Here is a 15,592-nt window from a genome sequence, read left to right on the forward strand (position 1 = left end):
TGAACTTGAGTTTTAAGTTACACCAAGCCTGCCCAGTTTAACTTTGTATATACAGTCTGCCCTGTCCAATAGAGTAGGCACATTCCAGAAAGGCTCAGTGGCACAGATGTAGTATCTAGGCCTTAACAGATAACAGAATATATTGGACAGCATTAGTGTCTATAGGGAATACCTAAAAATTAGTCTTGTAAGATTAATTATCTGTAGATAGGTGGTGGGGTTGATTGGGCACGGTCTTGATGTCCAGCAAACCCTCACCCTTCTGGCCCTGACTGAGCTGCAGCTCAAAAAGGCTGGGTTTGTAACAGGCAACCCTTAGTAGCCAAAGGTGCAGATTTCGGAGGAGGCATCAGAACTGGGCCTTGAAACAGAGGTAGGAGTCTGACCGGTGGGGGGAATGAAATTCAAGGGCAGATCAGGAGACAGGGGGGCTCAGGCAGTCCTGATAGTTTTCCCAAGGGATTCAGAGACCCTTTATTGAAGCTCCCGGCTTCTCAGCACAGCTGGGATACATCAGGAGAGGCCAAAGGAGTGCCCCTCTCATTGCCCCCCAGTCCAGGCTTTAGAGTAGATAGGCCCTTTCTCCTTCCTTGCCGCCTCTTCAAATACCGAGAATTCCGGCACTGCTGGGAGGCCAGGCCAGGCTGGGAACTTTCCATCAGCTGAGGGCGGCTGGGAATGTGCAGCTGGGGGCAGAGGAGGGGAGGGCCAGCCGGAGCTCTGACCTTTGGGAGGCAGCAGTGGAGTCTTCCATTACTCCAGGCAGAAGAGTTAGCCACAGTCACTGTGGGGGCCCCCCAGACCTGAACCACAGGCATTCAATAAATAAATGAAACCGCAGCTAACACTGAGCCAGGTCTTGTGCTGGCTACTTTATTCAGCTAATTAACAGTATCCTGGGGCCCTTGGAGCACAAGGCTGTAAACCACATGCAGGCAGGATGCATACTCTGCTGTGCCCCTAGTACAAGAACAGCACCTGGCCCAGGAAAGCACTCAACAAACCAAGCACAGGTTCTGGAGCTAGACTGGGTTCAAGTCCCTGCTCTGACAGTTTTTAGTAAACTGGACTACTCTGCGCTTCTGTTTCCTGATCCCTGAACTAGGGATTAAAATCCATCCTCACTTCATGTCGTGAGGATTAAAAGTGAATTAGTTCATGTAAAGTGAACTAAAGCCTGTAGCATACAGTTAGTACTCAATAAATCTTAGCATTTTGGCCATTTTTCATTGATTGTTTAATTCAGATTCCTAGGTCTTTGTCCTGAAGGTTTTGATTTAACAGGGTCAGGCTAGATTGTAGGGATCTGATTTTAAAGACTCTATTTGGGAGTCTGAATGTTCCCGGTAATCCATGAGGCAAAGTACTGTTGTTCCAGTCAGTAATCCCATGAGCCAAGTACATTTTACATGAGAAAATCGAGGCTCAGAGGTGGGGCCACAAGTAAGTGGAAAAGGCCAGTACTCAAACTCAACTGGTATATACCCTTTTAGCCAGGATGCTGTAATGCCTCACAGAATTCCAGGGAAGATTAAATGAGAATGTTCTAAAGCACAGTGGTTTAAGTGTTAAATGAAGGAAACCAATACTACTTCCAAAGAAACTACTTGTCAGGCTTCTCCCTACTGGGAGGGGGGAGGATGCTAAGTCAAAGCCCTTTGTCTCTGTGACTTGACTTTTCTTTGGGGGTTGGGAAGAGCATGTTGAGGCACTGTGGATGGTCCCAAACTGGAGAGAACTAGGAGATCAGACATCTGCGGGGTATTTGTGAAGGTGGGAGTTCTTGCCAAGGGAAACCAGATGTGGGACAGACTCCCCAGATCCCACACCTGATCTGCCCTCCTATCAGCAAGGAACTGTCTTAAGTTTTGAACCCAATTAAGGAGGGATAGTTGAAGAGTTGTTAAAATAATTGAATGGATAGGAAAGTTGCAAGATTGAGGATGGCTGGGTAGATAAGGATGGATGAATGGACAAAGGTTAATATAAAGGGATGGATGGAGAGGGTTGGATGGGTGGGATATTAGATAAATGGATTGATGGAGGAATGGATGCTAAATTGGGAGGAGGGTAGGAGGATGCACAGGATAGAGACGGTTGGATAAACAAGGTAAATGAGTGGGATGATGGACTGGAAGATAGACAGATAGGTGGAGAGAACGGCCAGATGTCAAGGAAGTTGAATGTAGATTGTATATGTAGAATGGAATGATTTCTAAATGTTGTGTTAGTTAATTTTTTTAATTAATAATAATAAAAAAAAGTTGAATGTAGATGTAGAGAAGCTGGATGTATGGTTGGACACATGAACTGGGTAATAGCTAAGGAACTGAATTCCTAGGGAGTCTACTTGGAGCAAGGTTTTTTAAAGTAGGGGTTCTGGATGGGCACTGAGGTTCATAAATTCCCTGAAATCATATGCCAACTTGTAGTGGATCAAGTTTCCATTTTCAAAGGGGTTTGAGATTTGCCAAATTTTCTGTTAAACTTTCCCATTAAGTGTTCTGTCACCCGCTCCAGAATGGCAAATTATAATTTTATAATATTAACAAAATAACTGACATCCCCTTCTTCATCCCCACTGAATGTCAAGGTTAAGTAAAAAAGGCCATTTACCAGAGCAGATCCCTGGAGTTGGAAAACTGCAGCAATTTTTAGACCTGCATTCAGTGTCTGTACTTCCAGTTGAAGTTCTGGGGGTCTGTGGCATATGGTTGGAGTCCTTTTCAGGAAGCCCAACATCCTGGCTCATGTGTGGAAAGGGGTATCAGGAGTGCCCTGGGCTCTGTGAGGGCCCACCGATTCCTGGGTGGGTGCAAAGAGGGCAGGGTGGTTCAACCTGACCTGGGCCTTGGCTGGCCGCAGTCGTCCACCACCTCCCACATGGATGCTGACTGTGGTGGCATAGCTCAACCGCCTGGCTGGAGGCGGAGGGAGCTGGGGCTGGGGTGGCGGTGAAGGTGCCCGTGATGTGGGGGCAGAGGAGGACCAGGGCCCCTGGGAGGCTGAGGGGCCCTCTCCCCCAGGCCCCTGCCTCCGTGCCAGGCTCTGGCTGATGTACGAAGCTGCCAGGTATCTTGAGAGGGCAGCTGCATTGGGGCCCAGGAGCTGACGGGTGGGGAGCGGGGGGCTCTGAGGTGGAGTCAGTTCCAGAGACTCTGGCCTGGTAGTGTGAGACACCAAGTGGCCTCCTGGCTTGGACAGAACCACGGTGGCCTGAACCAGGGGGGGTGACAGGCCCAAAATGTCCTGAGAGTTTCCTTGTTCAGGCAGAGGTGTGGCAGCTGGAACATGGACATCCATGAGGCTTCTCTGCTCCAACAAGGGTGTGAGTTTTGGGACCTGGATGTCTGTGAGGCCTTGTGGCTGGGGCACTTGAGTGTCTGGAAGGTCTTGCGGCAAAGAAAGTGGAGCACTGGCTGGGATCTGGTGGTCCGGGGAGCTTTCACATGCAGGCAAAGGTGCAGCAGCTGGTGCGTGTGTGTTTGAGAGGCCAGGTGGCAAGGGCAGTGGGGTGCTGGCTGAAATCTGATGGTCCAGGTGGCCTCCAGGCATAAGCAAAGGATTGACGGCTTGGACCCAGGCAGTAGCTGGGACCTGAACCTCCCTGGAACCTCTTTGCTTAGTTAATAGGGTGTTGCTTGGGCTCTGGCTGTCTAGGTGACCTCCTTGCTGGGGCGCAGGAATGGTGGCTGTAACCATTACATCAGAACAACTTCTCTGCGTAGGCAAAGCTGAGGTGGGTGGAACTTGGATGTCTGTGTCGCATCCTTGCTCAGGAAAAGAATTAGTGGATGAAGCCTGTATGTCCAGGTGGTCACTTTGCTCAAGCCAAGGAGTTGTAGCTGGAACTTGGATTTCCAGGTGGTCTTCTTGATCAGGCAAAGTTATAGCTGAAACCTGGATGTCTGGGGGTCCTTCCTGCTTGGGCAAAGGTGTGGCTAGAATCTGGGCATTTCGGAGGCCACTTTGCTCGGGCACAGGGGTAGAAGCTGGAACCTGGATGCACAGATGGTTTTGCTGAGGCAAACCTGAAACATTTGGACCCTGGCCATCGAGGTAGTCTCCCTGCTTAAACAATGGTATGGCAGCTTGAACCCGGGCAGCAGGACCCAGGGAAACAGATTCCTGGGCACAGGTCAGTGGGAAGGCCAGCTCGCACACCAACACATGTCCAAAGGCAGGCAGGGGCCCTGTATAGAAAGAAAGGAGGACTGAGTCAGAACCGATACCCCAGCTTGGGCTACCTCTGCTGGCCACATATCTGGACCTCACCTGGCTCGGCCTGCTCGTGGAGCAGGAAAGGGGACAGCTGGGGTTGGGCTAGAACCCGTGGCCGGCGGCGGGGGGCATTGGCACATGCCCGTGTCTCAGCTCGCTGCATCTGCTGGATCCGCTCACTGTAAAGCCGGGCCAACTCTCGTACCCGCGAAGCTGCCCTCTCTGACCTCGGGGCTCCTGCCTTCCCATTCCCACTGCCTCCAACCAGATCTGAATCTTCCAGGATCAGCAGTGGCTCTGGGAAACCTGGCCGGGCCAGCTGCCCCTGCTCCAGTGCCTGCCAGGCGCTCCGGATTTCTGAACAAGAGGGGAATTCCATCTCATCTGGGAATCCCTCATCGCGGATGGCATCCTGGGGCTGGAAATCTGGGAATGATACCCCTTCTTCATCTTCCTGTCTTGGCCTACTTCCTGAGGGAGGGTCTCTCAGCTTTCCGGGACTGCTTCCAGGAAACAGTTCAGTTCTGGTGGCTAGAGCCTCGTCCAGTTTCTGTAGGGGTCCCTGGAGCCAAGAGTCGCAGGGAAGGTCAGGAGTGCTGGAAAGACTGCCAATGTCGGGGACACTAGGTATGGCTGGAAGGCAGGGCATTTCAAAAACACTGGAAATGTCAGCGAGACTGGGAAGGCAGGGAGTTTCAGGAATTTCAGAAAGGCTGGGCATTTCAGGGAGGCTGGGCACATCAGGAATTTTGGCAAGGCTGGGAATGTCAGGAATTTCAGCCACATTGGAACTTTCAAGCCCTTCCAGGACATGGAGTGGAGAAGGCCCTCGTTCATCCATCTCCAGCTCTTCCTCCTCCCCCTCCTCCTCATCTGAAGAGTCCCGGCAGGGCAGGGCTTGGAACAGGATGTCATTGTCCACTGGCATCTGGGAGTCTCCGGAGTACTCAGGAATGTCATGGGGGGGTGGCCGCAGCGGGCACTGGGGAAGAGGCCAAGGTTTCAGGGTGGGTTGGCCCACTTGGTTCCTGGCCTGTGCCTGCCCAAGCCTTGAGTTCCCAGAACTCATTGATGAGACCCCAGCTCACCCCTGGATCCTGGAGGCCTCTTTGATTGAGTAGTTCCAGGATTTCTTCAGTGATTGAGGTCCCAGAGGGGTCCAGGGTAGGGGGTCCAGTATCCTCCAGGTCCTCAGAGGGTACAGAAGCTGAAACTGGTGGCTGAGACTCTGAAGAGGGGTACAGCTCCCCATCACTGCCAGTATGCTATGGGGAGGGAAGGGGGATGGAGGGCAAGAGCCAAGAGGAACAAACTCCCTATGCCCCTCAGCTCCCTCCTCTCTCAAATGGAAGAATCCAAGCTCCCAGCCCCCTTCTTACTCAGACCCAGAATTTTGGAACTCAAGCTTCCTCCTCCATCAGACATGAGCCTCTGGGCCCTTAGCTGCTTCTTCCCTCAAACCCAGGAGTCCAGGCCCCCATGTCCTGGCTTGGGGTATTTCTTACCTTGAGTCTAGGCTTAGCTGGGAATGCAGAGATGAGAAGGAGAAAAGAGTTAATGAGATATAGGAACAAGGGTTATTCCTTATGACTGATGATTGCCCCAATCACCCCCTATCCCCGTCACCCCAGGCAGGTTAGAGAGACAGACAGGGATGGCCCAGGCTGGGCTGGTGCAGTCACTGACCATTCTGTGGGAACATGACATAAGGGTCCTTCACCGGCTCTGCAGGGAGGACACGGATGTCAGGGGCCCAGATCCCGCCATTCCAATCCCTAGTTCGCTTATTTTTTTTTTCTTTTCATGTTTCCTGGTTTACTTTTGAGGGGATGGATACTCACCAGACTGTCTGCGTCCACGGCGGGTCATGGAGAGTCCTGGAGATGGAGCTGTGGGCAAAGATGGGGTCAGATTCCTGTTTGGAACCCAGCTCGAGGGGGATGGGGATACAATCTTGAGTCTGGGGGGCCTGGGAATCAGGGCTTGTCTCATTTACCTGTATTCCATCGTCCATGGGTGAAATTTCTAGCATCTCGAAGTCGGGGAGATCCAAGTGGGGGTGTCAGGGGCTCTGGGATGGGCTTATTTTTGGGAGTACCTGTGGGGAGAGTTTCAGGGCTAAGAGCCCACTCCTTCCTGGGAGTAATTCCTTTACATCCACATCTTCTCCCACTGAGCCCCCCACCCCTACCCCTAACTCACAGTGCAGGCTGTTTTCAAGGAGAACTTGTTTGGCCTGAAAGAGATGGGAAAGGGGCTGAAAAAGACCCAGGTCTCTTCTCTGGGCATCACAAAGGCCTAGCAGTCCCATCCGTGGGTGCTGTCTGTATGCCTCCATGTAGACCTCACCACAACCCTATGAAGTAGGTGCTATTATCGGTTATTTCCCCAGGTGAGGAAGCTGAGGCCAGGGAGTTTAAGTTACTTGACCAAGATCACAAAGCGGGATACAATGGGGCTGGGAGTCAAACCCAGGCAGCCTAACACCCCATCTGCGGAGGAGCTCTCACATACCTGCACTCAGAGGGTCTTCTAAAAGGTTTCTCAGTAGCAGGGAGAGGGACCCCAGTTGTGGCAGGAGCCATACCTTGGCGGGGATGGAGGCAGGGTGGTTCTCAAAGAAGAGGCGCTGGAGACAGTGAATCCACAGCCTCTTCTCTTCTTGGTTCTTGGCCTGAGGGGTGGAGTCAGGCAGACAGGTGTGAGGTGCAGGGGTCTGGGGAAGACCTGTCCTCCCAGCCCCACCCTACACTCACCTGGAACAGGTGCCTGTGCTTGGGAATGGTCAAATCGGACACCTTGAACCCTAGAGGGTCACGAGGACTCTCACTCACACTCAGGTTGCAGCACTGGACATGGGGGCAGAGAGGGGCATGCTCAGATCTCTTGGACTCAGCAATGTACCCCTCCTAGGTGGATCCAGACCCTATCCCATTAGAAAGATGCCCCCTTACCCCCCTCCATTTGGACCAGAAAGAAGTGCTTCTTGTAGCTGTATGGGGAGGGGGGAGAGGAGGCTTCTCCCCCTGCCCTATGAAGATGCTTACAGTAGGGAAATCCAGCTCCCTCCGGCCTTACCCTCTTACCCTCTCTGCATCCTGTCGACCTCGCCCCTCCCTAATAAGCCTTCCCCCCATTCCCAGACTGAAGCAAATGTGGCCCTTTTAAGCTGGGTTGTTTGTCCACGCAATCCCCACCCCCAGCCTACCCCTTGTGAGTCTATTCTAGCCCCAACCCCATTCCCAAACTCACGAAGATGTGCCCCTTGTAGGTGTATTCTGGCCCCCGGCACTTGGCCACAAGCAGCATCCGTGAGAACAGGAAGAGTAGCCGCTCACCCCCACGCAGCCGGGGGCCGCCACCTCCGCCGCCTCGGAATGCACCCTCCAGCACCAGCTCCCCAAAAGCGCTGAGCTCTGGGCCAGTCCAGCCGCTCAGGCGCCTCTGTACTTCCTGCCGGGACCCCGCAGGTGCACCAGGCACAGGAACACGCAGGGTGGGCAGCGAATACACATGCCAAGATGGGGGTTAGCGACAGCCCACCCATCAAGGTAGTCTCTGAAACACCAAACCCCTACCCCCACCCTAAGCCTTCTTGTCCTCTCCCCCGGCCCCTGCCCCCACCCCACCCCCCAAGCTGGCTCCAGACCACCCTGGGGCCACCTGGAGGCGCGTGGCATGCTCCTGCTTGCGCTTCATGTCATTGATGTACCAGGCCACCGCAGTCATGGACACAATAGCCTCCTCCACCATCTCACGGCTCCCTGCACCTGGGCCTTCCACCCAGTGCTTGCCTAGCTCCTGCCAGGCAGCCGCCAGGTACACAGGAGAGGAACAGAGAGAAGGAAGAGAGGATGAGAGGGAATGGGAAGTAGAGAAATATAGAGGTAGGAGCAGAGATGGAGAGAGATGCAGAGAGGTAGAGAGACAAACAGAGGCAGTGACAGTAAAATCAGCTGGTACCAGTCCCTGCTGGCAGCAGGACCCTGCCAAGCACTGGCCCAGTTTCTAGGAACCAGCTGTCCTCCAGTTGCACAGGCAGATGCAGAACGTCAGGGGCTGCTTCCCAGGCCATCCTCCCAGGGCTTGCCCTCCATCTGGTGTACCATCCTGTGACCCCGCGGATTTGGCTTGTCCCTCCTCCAACCCCCAGGGGCTGCAGCTGACCTGCAGCAGCAAGTGGTACTTGAGGATGCGCTGAACAGGTTTCAGCAGGAAGCTCTGCAGGGGCAGTGAGTGGTGAAGCTGGGCCTGGCGCTCCTGTAGCCACAGGGCCGCCGGCGGAGACAGGGCCAGCTCCCGCAGCAGGGCCAGGGAGCTGCGGGCACAGCACAGGTCAAGGGTGACTGGCAGCTGGGGTGGGCGGGTTGGGAGAGGCCGGGAGTGGCCAAGGTTCAAGAGCAGGCAGGGGCTGGCAGGGGTTCAGTGGCAAGTTAGGGAGAGATCAGGCACTGTCAAAGTCAGGATTGGAGCTGGATGGGTTGGGGTGGGAGAGGGTGGCTGGCATAAGAGCTCATGAGCATGGTCTGGGAGCCCAACAGGGGCTCCTTGCCCCTCACCTTGGGTAGTTCATGCAGTACAGCGTGTAGATGTCAAAATCCTCGCTCTGCGGGTGACATGGGAGTCAGGGAGACCCCAGGCCCCGCTTCCCACGAGCCCCCCCTAGCCTAGCCCAGGCCTGCTCCCCCTGCTCCCAGACCCAGCCCAGATTGAGAGACCCTTCACCTTCAACTCACCCTCTGCACGAAGCACTCAGCAATGCCCCCTGCACTGCTGCTACCTTCTAGGTCCTCCAGGAGCTCGCTGTGGGGGGAATGGGGGGAGAAGTGAGGGGTGCCCTCCTCTGTGGGTGGACTCCAGGAGGCAGAGATCCCAACAGTTGGCTGGGCCTGGGGACTTAATTGCTGCCAGGAAACATAGGGGTTTCACATCCAGAGGGAGGGGCTTCTCATCCCTAGAAGGGAAAATGCCATCTGCCCAGATTCTGTCTTTGGACAACTTCACATTCCTTGGCCCTGCAACCCAGCTGACACGAGCCTGGGGGTGCCAAGACCCTGGGAGCCCTGATGAGCTGAGAATTCTGAGATCTCATCCGATCTCCCCGAACTGCCATCATCTTAAGACCTTGTCAAAGATGCTGAGGGTTTCACAGCCCTTGGACCCCATCCTCTTCCTCAGCAGGTGACCCACCATCTGGGTTTGCTGGGGCTGAGTGGTTTTGTGGGATGAGACTCTCTCAGCATCAAAAGCAGGAAAGTCCCAGGCAAACCAGGATGAGTTGGTCAGCCGCTTGCTCACACCAGGCGCTCTTCAGGTCCCACGTGATTCTTAGATTGGTCACGACCCCAGACATGTCACCCACCTGAGCCTCCATCCTGATGCCTGAACTCTGTGTCAATATTTAGACCTCATCTGGCTGCGCGGACACTCTCATCCATTTTCCTGGGTCCTCACTCCCCACCATGACCTCTGCTGGCTGTCATGCCACCCCAAGCACCAGTCAATGAGACATAGCCCTCTCCCAGCCGTCCAGCATCCCTGACCTGCTGAACTCATAGATGTCCTCGATGTTGGCGAAGAGTGTGCCCACCTGCTCCACGGTCAGTCCCAGGGCCCCGCCGTCCAGCAGAGGGCCCAGATAGTCCTGTGGGAGGACCGGGGTCACAGGGGCCAAGCGCTGGCCCGGGTCTCCCTGTCCTTGGGTGATGCACCTCACCTCCACGATGCTGCGGAGGTCCCGGACATAGGCCCGCTCTGTCTCCACAATCTCCCGGGCCACACGCTCCAGCCGTGAGGGTTTTGCTGACCCCGCAGTCCCCACAGGTGACAGATGCAGGCGGATGGGGGGCCCTGGCAGGGGCTCGGGCCTGGAGGCTGAGCAGGCTGGGGTGGGCCCAGGGGCCGGGTCCCCCTCAGAACCAACCGTGCTCAGCGATGTGGAGCTTCCAGAACCTCGGGGAGAGGCCATAGAGGAGGCTGCAGGGGTGACTGGGAAAGGGGAACAGGTCAGGGGGCTTCCCCAATGCTCACCTCCCACAGCCCCGCAGGCACTCACTCAGTCCCCACACTCATCCACACCCGGTGAGCTTCTCACCCAGTGATTCACCCTCCTTTCCCCTGCCTTTGTCCAGTCCCATCACCCATCATCATCATCTCGTCACTCTCCTCTCTCACAAAGGTTCCTGCCCATAACCTTCCAGGGTTTCCCACCTCTACTCTACCCTCTAGTTCTCCATGCCCCAGCCAAGGAGATCTTTATTAATTTGCTCACCTGACCCTGTCACTCCCATGAGTAAAACCCTTTCATGCCCTGAAGATAAAGTTCAAACTCCCCAGCGCTCTCCAGACTGCCCCCCTCCCCTGGCCACTCTGCCTCATACATTCCAGACTCCAGTCTCACGCAACTCCTTCAGTTACTTAAAGCTGCAGACTTCTCTCGCCTCTGGGCCTTTGTACATGCACTTCCGTCTGCGTGGAATACCCTTCCTTGCTTTTGCCCAGCTCTTCCCTTTGGATTCTCAATTCCCCCTCACAGCTCCGACCACACTGCCCTGGGCTTGCCTCTCTGGATTCTCCCTGTCTCCCCCATCAGACTTGTGCCGCAGGGCTGGGGCTTTCTCTGTCACCCGTACTGGGCCACAGAGGGGAGCTCAGGGTCTTGAATGAGGGACTGAATGCCGGCGGGGCTCTGCCCACCTCTTGCCCACTGACCTGTGCGAGTCTCACACAAAGCTGAACAGTCAAACACTTCACCTCCGCGGCCACACCCAAGGCTGGGGCTGGGTTTGGACAGGCTCAGTCCACGGGCTCCCTCAGGCATGGCTGAGTGCGCTCAGGGGGTGTCCTGCAGAAAGACCCCCTTCTTGGAGTTGGCGATCTCCTCGCTGCTCAACTCAAACCGATTGAGGGCCGGGGATTAGGAGTGTGGTCTAAACCCAGAGAGGGGTCCTGGGAGTAACTAATGAGGAAGACAGACAGAGTGACAGAGCGGGGGACGGGGAGAGAGAAGATTGAGAAAAAGATGGAAAGGCTGAGACAAAGAGTGAAAGAGCGCAAGAGTCGCAGAAGCTCGGAGTCCCGCGGCGGCCCCAGGCAGAGCGGCGGGAGGCCCAGGGGCCCTGGGAACATTAGACTGTGGCTGGAGCGGAGGGCGAGGGGCAGGGCTGGGAAAAGCCGTGGGCGGGAGGCCGCGGGGTCCCAGGGGAGGGCGGAGGAGGCTGGGGGACCGGATGCCAGGGTCCTGCAGACGGCTCCCTCCCCCGCCCGGGGCCGCGCGCTGGGGCGCTGGCCGTGAGCCCTCGAACCCCCGCACCGGTCGGTCCCCCCGCGATCCAGTCCCCATCCCTACCACCGCTGCCGCCGCCGCCGCCGCCCCAACGCCTTCCCGTACCCTCCAGCCCCCAAGCTCCGCCGGCGCCTCCGCTCGCCCCCCGCCGGCACGCCCCCTCATTGTTCAGCGGCAGCGGCGCCGCCCCCTCCCCCAGCCCGTCGGGGCCTCTCGCCTCCCCCCCTCACCTCCCCGGGAGCCGCCAGCTCCCGACAGAGGCAGGCGGGTTCCTATTCAGCCCCAACGCCGGCCCCGCGTGGACGTGGAGCCGGGACACCCGGCTCTGCGATCCAGGGGCGTGAACTTCGGGCCCTGAGGCTCCAGGAACCGTAATCCCGGGTCTCTCGGAGAGTGGGATCCGGTGGTCCGAATTTCTTGGTCCTCTAAAGTGGGGGATGCTGAGAGCCTCCACTCCTGAGTCTCAGATGGGGGCGGTGGGGACCCAAATTCCTGAGGTAGGACCCGGATTCCTGAGTTTGCCTGACTATAGTGGCGGGGGATGAAAGGCCCTCCAGGAAGGAACGCAGGGGAGTCCCAAATTCCTGGATCCCTTGAAGTAAATGGTGCGGCAGTCCGAAACTGGCTGCAGCGCTAGCGGTCCAGATCCCGAGTTCTCCCAAACTGGGGGTCTTGGGCCCGGATTTCTGGGAACTCCTTGGAGGAATCTGAGGTCTTGGATCCTGAGTTCTTCGACCAGGGGTACGGGAGGCTCGGCCTCCAGGGTCCCGCGGGGCTGATGTCCCAGGCCCCAGGCCTCCAGAAGGGGGCGCTAAGAGCCTGGATATCTGCGGTTCTCTACTCTGGGCGCGGGGGCCAGGACTTTGGGGTCTCTCAGGGAGCGGTACAGAGATTCCGGACGCCGGAGACCGCGATTCTGGGCCCCTAAGAGACCGTGGTGGGTGGGCCGGGTCTCTTGAGGCAGCAGCGACACCACATCTGGAGCGGGAGAGTCCCGCTCCAGCTGTGGGGCGGGGAGCAGTCGCCCGGGGCTTCCCCTCCCCCCTGTCGCCGGGGCCCATATCCTGTTCCCGCCCGCGTGGGGGAGGGCCCGCCTTCCGGCGAGCCGGCCAGCGAAGGGTTAAGAGCCCTCCCTCGAACCTGAATATTCATGAGGAGGAGGGTTCCCAGCAGGCTACTCCCCCACATTCCAGGTGTCTAAGCGGACTTTTCCCTTTTACAGCAAGTGCCAGCGAGGCGTGAGAATCTGGAACTGGTCACACACTTTCTCTTATTGGTCAACCAATGGCATTCTATTTGCATATAGAGTTTAGGGTGGAGCGAAGTCACGTGGTCATAAACAACTGAAGGACCCCGCGTGAGAAGGGTGCGGCCGCAGCTCCAGTGGCGCAATCGGTTAGCGCGCGGTACTTATAAGGCAGTGCGAGCGGAGCGATGCCGAGGTTGTGAGTTCGATCCTCACCTGGAGCAGTTTTATCTTAAATTTTCTAATGCTTAATACAATTTTGCCATCGGCCAGAACATCTACGTTACCTTCTAAGTAACTCTTCGATCTTTAGAATTTTCAGAATCGAAAGACCACTGGGATACTAGTGACGATCGGTTGGGGAGAGAAAAGTTATCTGTAGGGTGGGAAGGTGCTGTTTCGATTCTAGCCGCCAGGGAGTGATATCGCCTCTTATTAGATACCGTGGGCATCTAATCCGGCTTGAGAATCTCGTTAAAGACACCTATGCGCTGTGGGTCCTCCGCAAACTGTATGCAGTGTCTTTCCCTCTCCGTTTCTGAATCAATTCGTTTTATTCAACAAGTACTGAGCACCTACTACGTGCCTGGTTCTGTTCTAGGAGAGGGGAATACAGCAATGAACAAGACAAAGAGCCTGCTCCTGAGAACTTGATATTCTAGCGGGGTAGGCAGGCACTAACGAACATAACATTTAATTTTGGTACGTTAGGTGGTGATAAATGTCATGGATAATTTAGAGCAGGGTAAGGGGGATACGGAATTCGGAGGTGGAGCATGGGTTGCAATATTAAACACATAGCCAAGGTAGCTGAGAAGGTGACATTTAACAAAGATCTAAGGGAGGGGAGCGATCTATGGGGATATCTGGGGAAAAGTGTTCCAGACAAGAAGAACCAGCTTGTGCAATGACCCAGTGGCTGCTGGAGGTGTCTGTGGAGCAGCTAAGAATCTAGAGTAACTACAGCAGGGTGACCAAGAGGGAGGGTAGGAGATGAGGTCAGGGGGTGAGGGCGGCCAAGGGCGAGGTGTGTGCACTGTGGTGAGGACTTAGGACTTTGGTCTTTATGTGATCTGACTCGGGTGTCAACAGATTCCCTTTGGGGGCCGAGTGGGGGCCTGGGGAAAAGACTGAGGGCAGGGGCAGGAAAGAAGACCAGGGAAGGTTCAGACGGGAGACATGGGAGAAGATGCTGGCAGGACCAGGGTGGTGGGGGATACGGGAGTATGGAGGAGGGAAAGATTGTACTGAGGGGGTGGAAGGTGAGGGTTGTGGATCTATTTTGAAGGTGGACCAGGATTGCTGTCAGATGGGTGTGGGTTTGAAAGAGAGGAGACCAGGGAACTCCCAGGTGATCAGCCCGTGCATGGTAGCTGGTGGTATGTGCGATTTTCTTCGATATTGAGTCTTTTTTGTGGAAAGGCTTCGGGGGAAGAGAAGGACCAGGGATGTCTGCCCCTGGTTCTTTGAGTGTCAGGAGTCTTTTTCTGAAACTGTTTCTACATCTCTTGCTCTTGCTTTCTGCCTCCCCAATATCTTTGGGTCTTCTGGGTTTCTCTTCCTTCCGGGCATTATCAGGGCTGAGCCCTTTGCCATCACAGAGCAGTTTCCTTGAAGAGCAGACCAAGGGGTAGGGTTTGCCGGTGGGCAAAAGGCGAGGGTCAGAGTGGAGGGGAAACAAAGGAGAGGAGAAACAGGCTGGAGGGGAAGAAGGAGATTAAGTGGGAGGAGGGCGCGGGTTAGGGGAGGGCGGGGAAGGGGAGAAGAGGGAAGGAAGGAGGGGGGAAAGGGAGAGGAGCGGGGTAGGGAAAGGGAGGGTGAGAAGGTCGGGAGGGAAAGGTAGAAAAAGGGAGAGGGAAACGAAGGGTTGGAGAGGATGAGGGAAGAAGAGGCAGAAGAGGGAGGAAAGGAGGAACCTAGAGGGAAGAGGAGGAGGGAGGGCAGGGCGGAGAGGAGAGAAGGGAGCGGAAGGGGGCGAGGCGCGGGCTCTGACGCTGGGCGGTTTCCGGGCGCGGGGCTGCCCCGCCCCGGGGGTGGTCCCCCAGCCTCTTGCCTTGTATGGTCCGAGGCCGCGGCCGGCCCGGAGGCCCCGCCCGCCCTGGACAGACCGCCCCACGGGTGCCAGGCGCGTCGTCGTTCGCCGCTGCGGTCCGAGCCCCGGCAGCCCGAGACTCGCGGAAATGGAAAAATCTTGGTTCGGAAATGCCAAGATCCCGAAATTCTGAACTTAGGAATTCTAACGGCCTAAGGTTCTGTGCTTTGGAGATTCTAGGATCTCGGAATGCCAGAGTTCTGGAACGATGCGTTTCTTAACTTCCCGAGATGCCCGAGGCTCTAGCATTCGGAAAGCCTGGAATTCGAAAATCGCCAAGAGATTTAATTCTGAAGTTCCAAAATGTTGAGATTCTAGAATCCTGAGACTTGAAAGCCGCTCCCCCCACGATTCCGAAAAAGTCTAAATTCCCCAGATCCTCAAATCCAGAAACTCCCCGCTGTCGCGAGACCCCGGGACGCCCGGGCCCCGCGTTTCCGGGATGGCCCCGTAACCCCCACTGCGCTCGCCCGCCCCCGCCCTGGGCTCGCGCTCCGGTACATTCCGTCCTCCCCACTCCGCCCCTCCTTCACCCCTCGGTCCCCGGGGACTGAAACATCCCGTCCCCTCCCGCAAGTTGGGTCGAGAGCCTGACAGGCCGGTAGCGCCAGCCCACGCCCAGGGAACAGGCTTTCCGGGTTCTACCCGTGTGATCTCACCTGGCCCCGCCCTCTCAGGTGAGCGGCCGAGCCCGGTGACATCATTTCCTGCCAGGTAAGCGCCTCGGGGCTCTCAGCTCCGGGAAGGT

At 56.3% G+C, this 15,592-nt stretch overlaps 1 protein-coding gene and 1 non-coding gene across 8 annotated transcripts; one reads left to right on the top strand and one right to left on the bottom strand.

Annotated features, from left to right (window-relative positions):
- Positions 1-844: 844 nt before the first annotated feature.
- Positions 845-14,457, bottom strand: PLEKHG2 (pleckstrin homology and RhoGEF domain containing G2). Of its 7 annotated transcripts, none has more exons than XM_077131893.1 (19): positions 12,647-14,457; positions 10,933-11,065; positions 9,938-10,209; positions 9,765-9,865; positions 8,958-9,024; positions 8,781-8,827; positions 8,389-8,539; positions 7,885-8,022; positions 7,474-7,674; positions 6,978-7,070; positions 6,809-6,895; positions 6,424-6,457; positions 6,218-6,319; positions 6,063-6,110; positions 5,908-5,946; positions 5,727-5,743; positions 5,310-5,486; positions 4,276-5,203; positions 845-4,193 (listed from the first exon to the last, which is right to left on the bottom strand). In XM_077131893.1, exons 2-19 carry the CDS (start codon positions 11,039-11,041, stop codon positions 2,749-2,751), a joined length of 4,056 nt encoding a protein of 1,351 aa, XP_076988008.1. In that variant the 5' UTR covers positions 11,042-11,065; positions 12,647-14,457; the 3' UTR covers positions 845-2,748. The 7 variants fall into 7 exon arrangements, with proteins under 7 accessions (XP_076988008.1, XP_076988006.1, XP_076988009.1 ...); XM_077131891.1 differs by lacking the exon at positions 12,647-14,457 and adding an exon at positions 11,737-12,623; XM_077131894.1 differs by lacking the exon at positions 12,647-14,457 and adding an exon at positions 11,612-11,664.
- TRNAI-UAU (transfer RNA isoleucine (anticodon UAU)) lies at positions 12,884-12,976 on the top strand. Its single transcript is given in 2 exon segments — positions 12,884-12,921; positions 12,941-12,976. It is a non-coding gene; the product is annotated as a tRNA-Ile (tRNA).
- Positions 14,458-15,592: the final 1,135 nt, after the last annotated feature.

This window comes from Tamandua tetradactyla, chromosome 16, assembly GCF_023851605.1.
Source record: "Tamandua tetradactyla isolate mTamTet1 chromosome 16, mTamTet1.pri, whole genome shotgun sequence".
Classification (NCBI taxonomy): Eukaryota; Metazoa; Chordata; class Mammalia; order Pilosa; family Myrmecophagidae; genus Tamandua; species Tamandua tetradactyla.

Coding starts and splice junctions, on each gene's coding strand:
- PLEKHG2 (XM_077131893.1), bottom strand. CDS start 11,041: ATGCCTGAGGGAGCCCGTGGACTGAGCCTGTCCAAACCCAGCCCCAGC. Junction 8,023..8,388: donor AGTACCACTTGCTGCTGCAG/GTCAGCTGCAGC, acceptor GCTGCCTGGCAG/GAGCTAGGCAAGCACTGGGT. Junction 4,194..4,275: donor CCACGAGCAGGCCGAGCCAG/GTGAGGTCCAGA, acceptor CTTTCTATACAG/GGCCCCTGCCTGCCTTTGGA.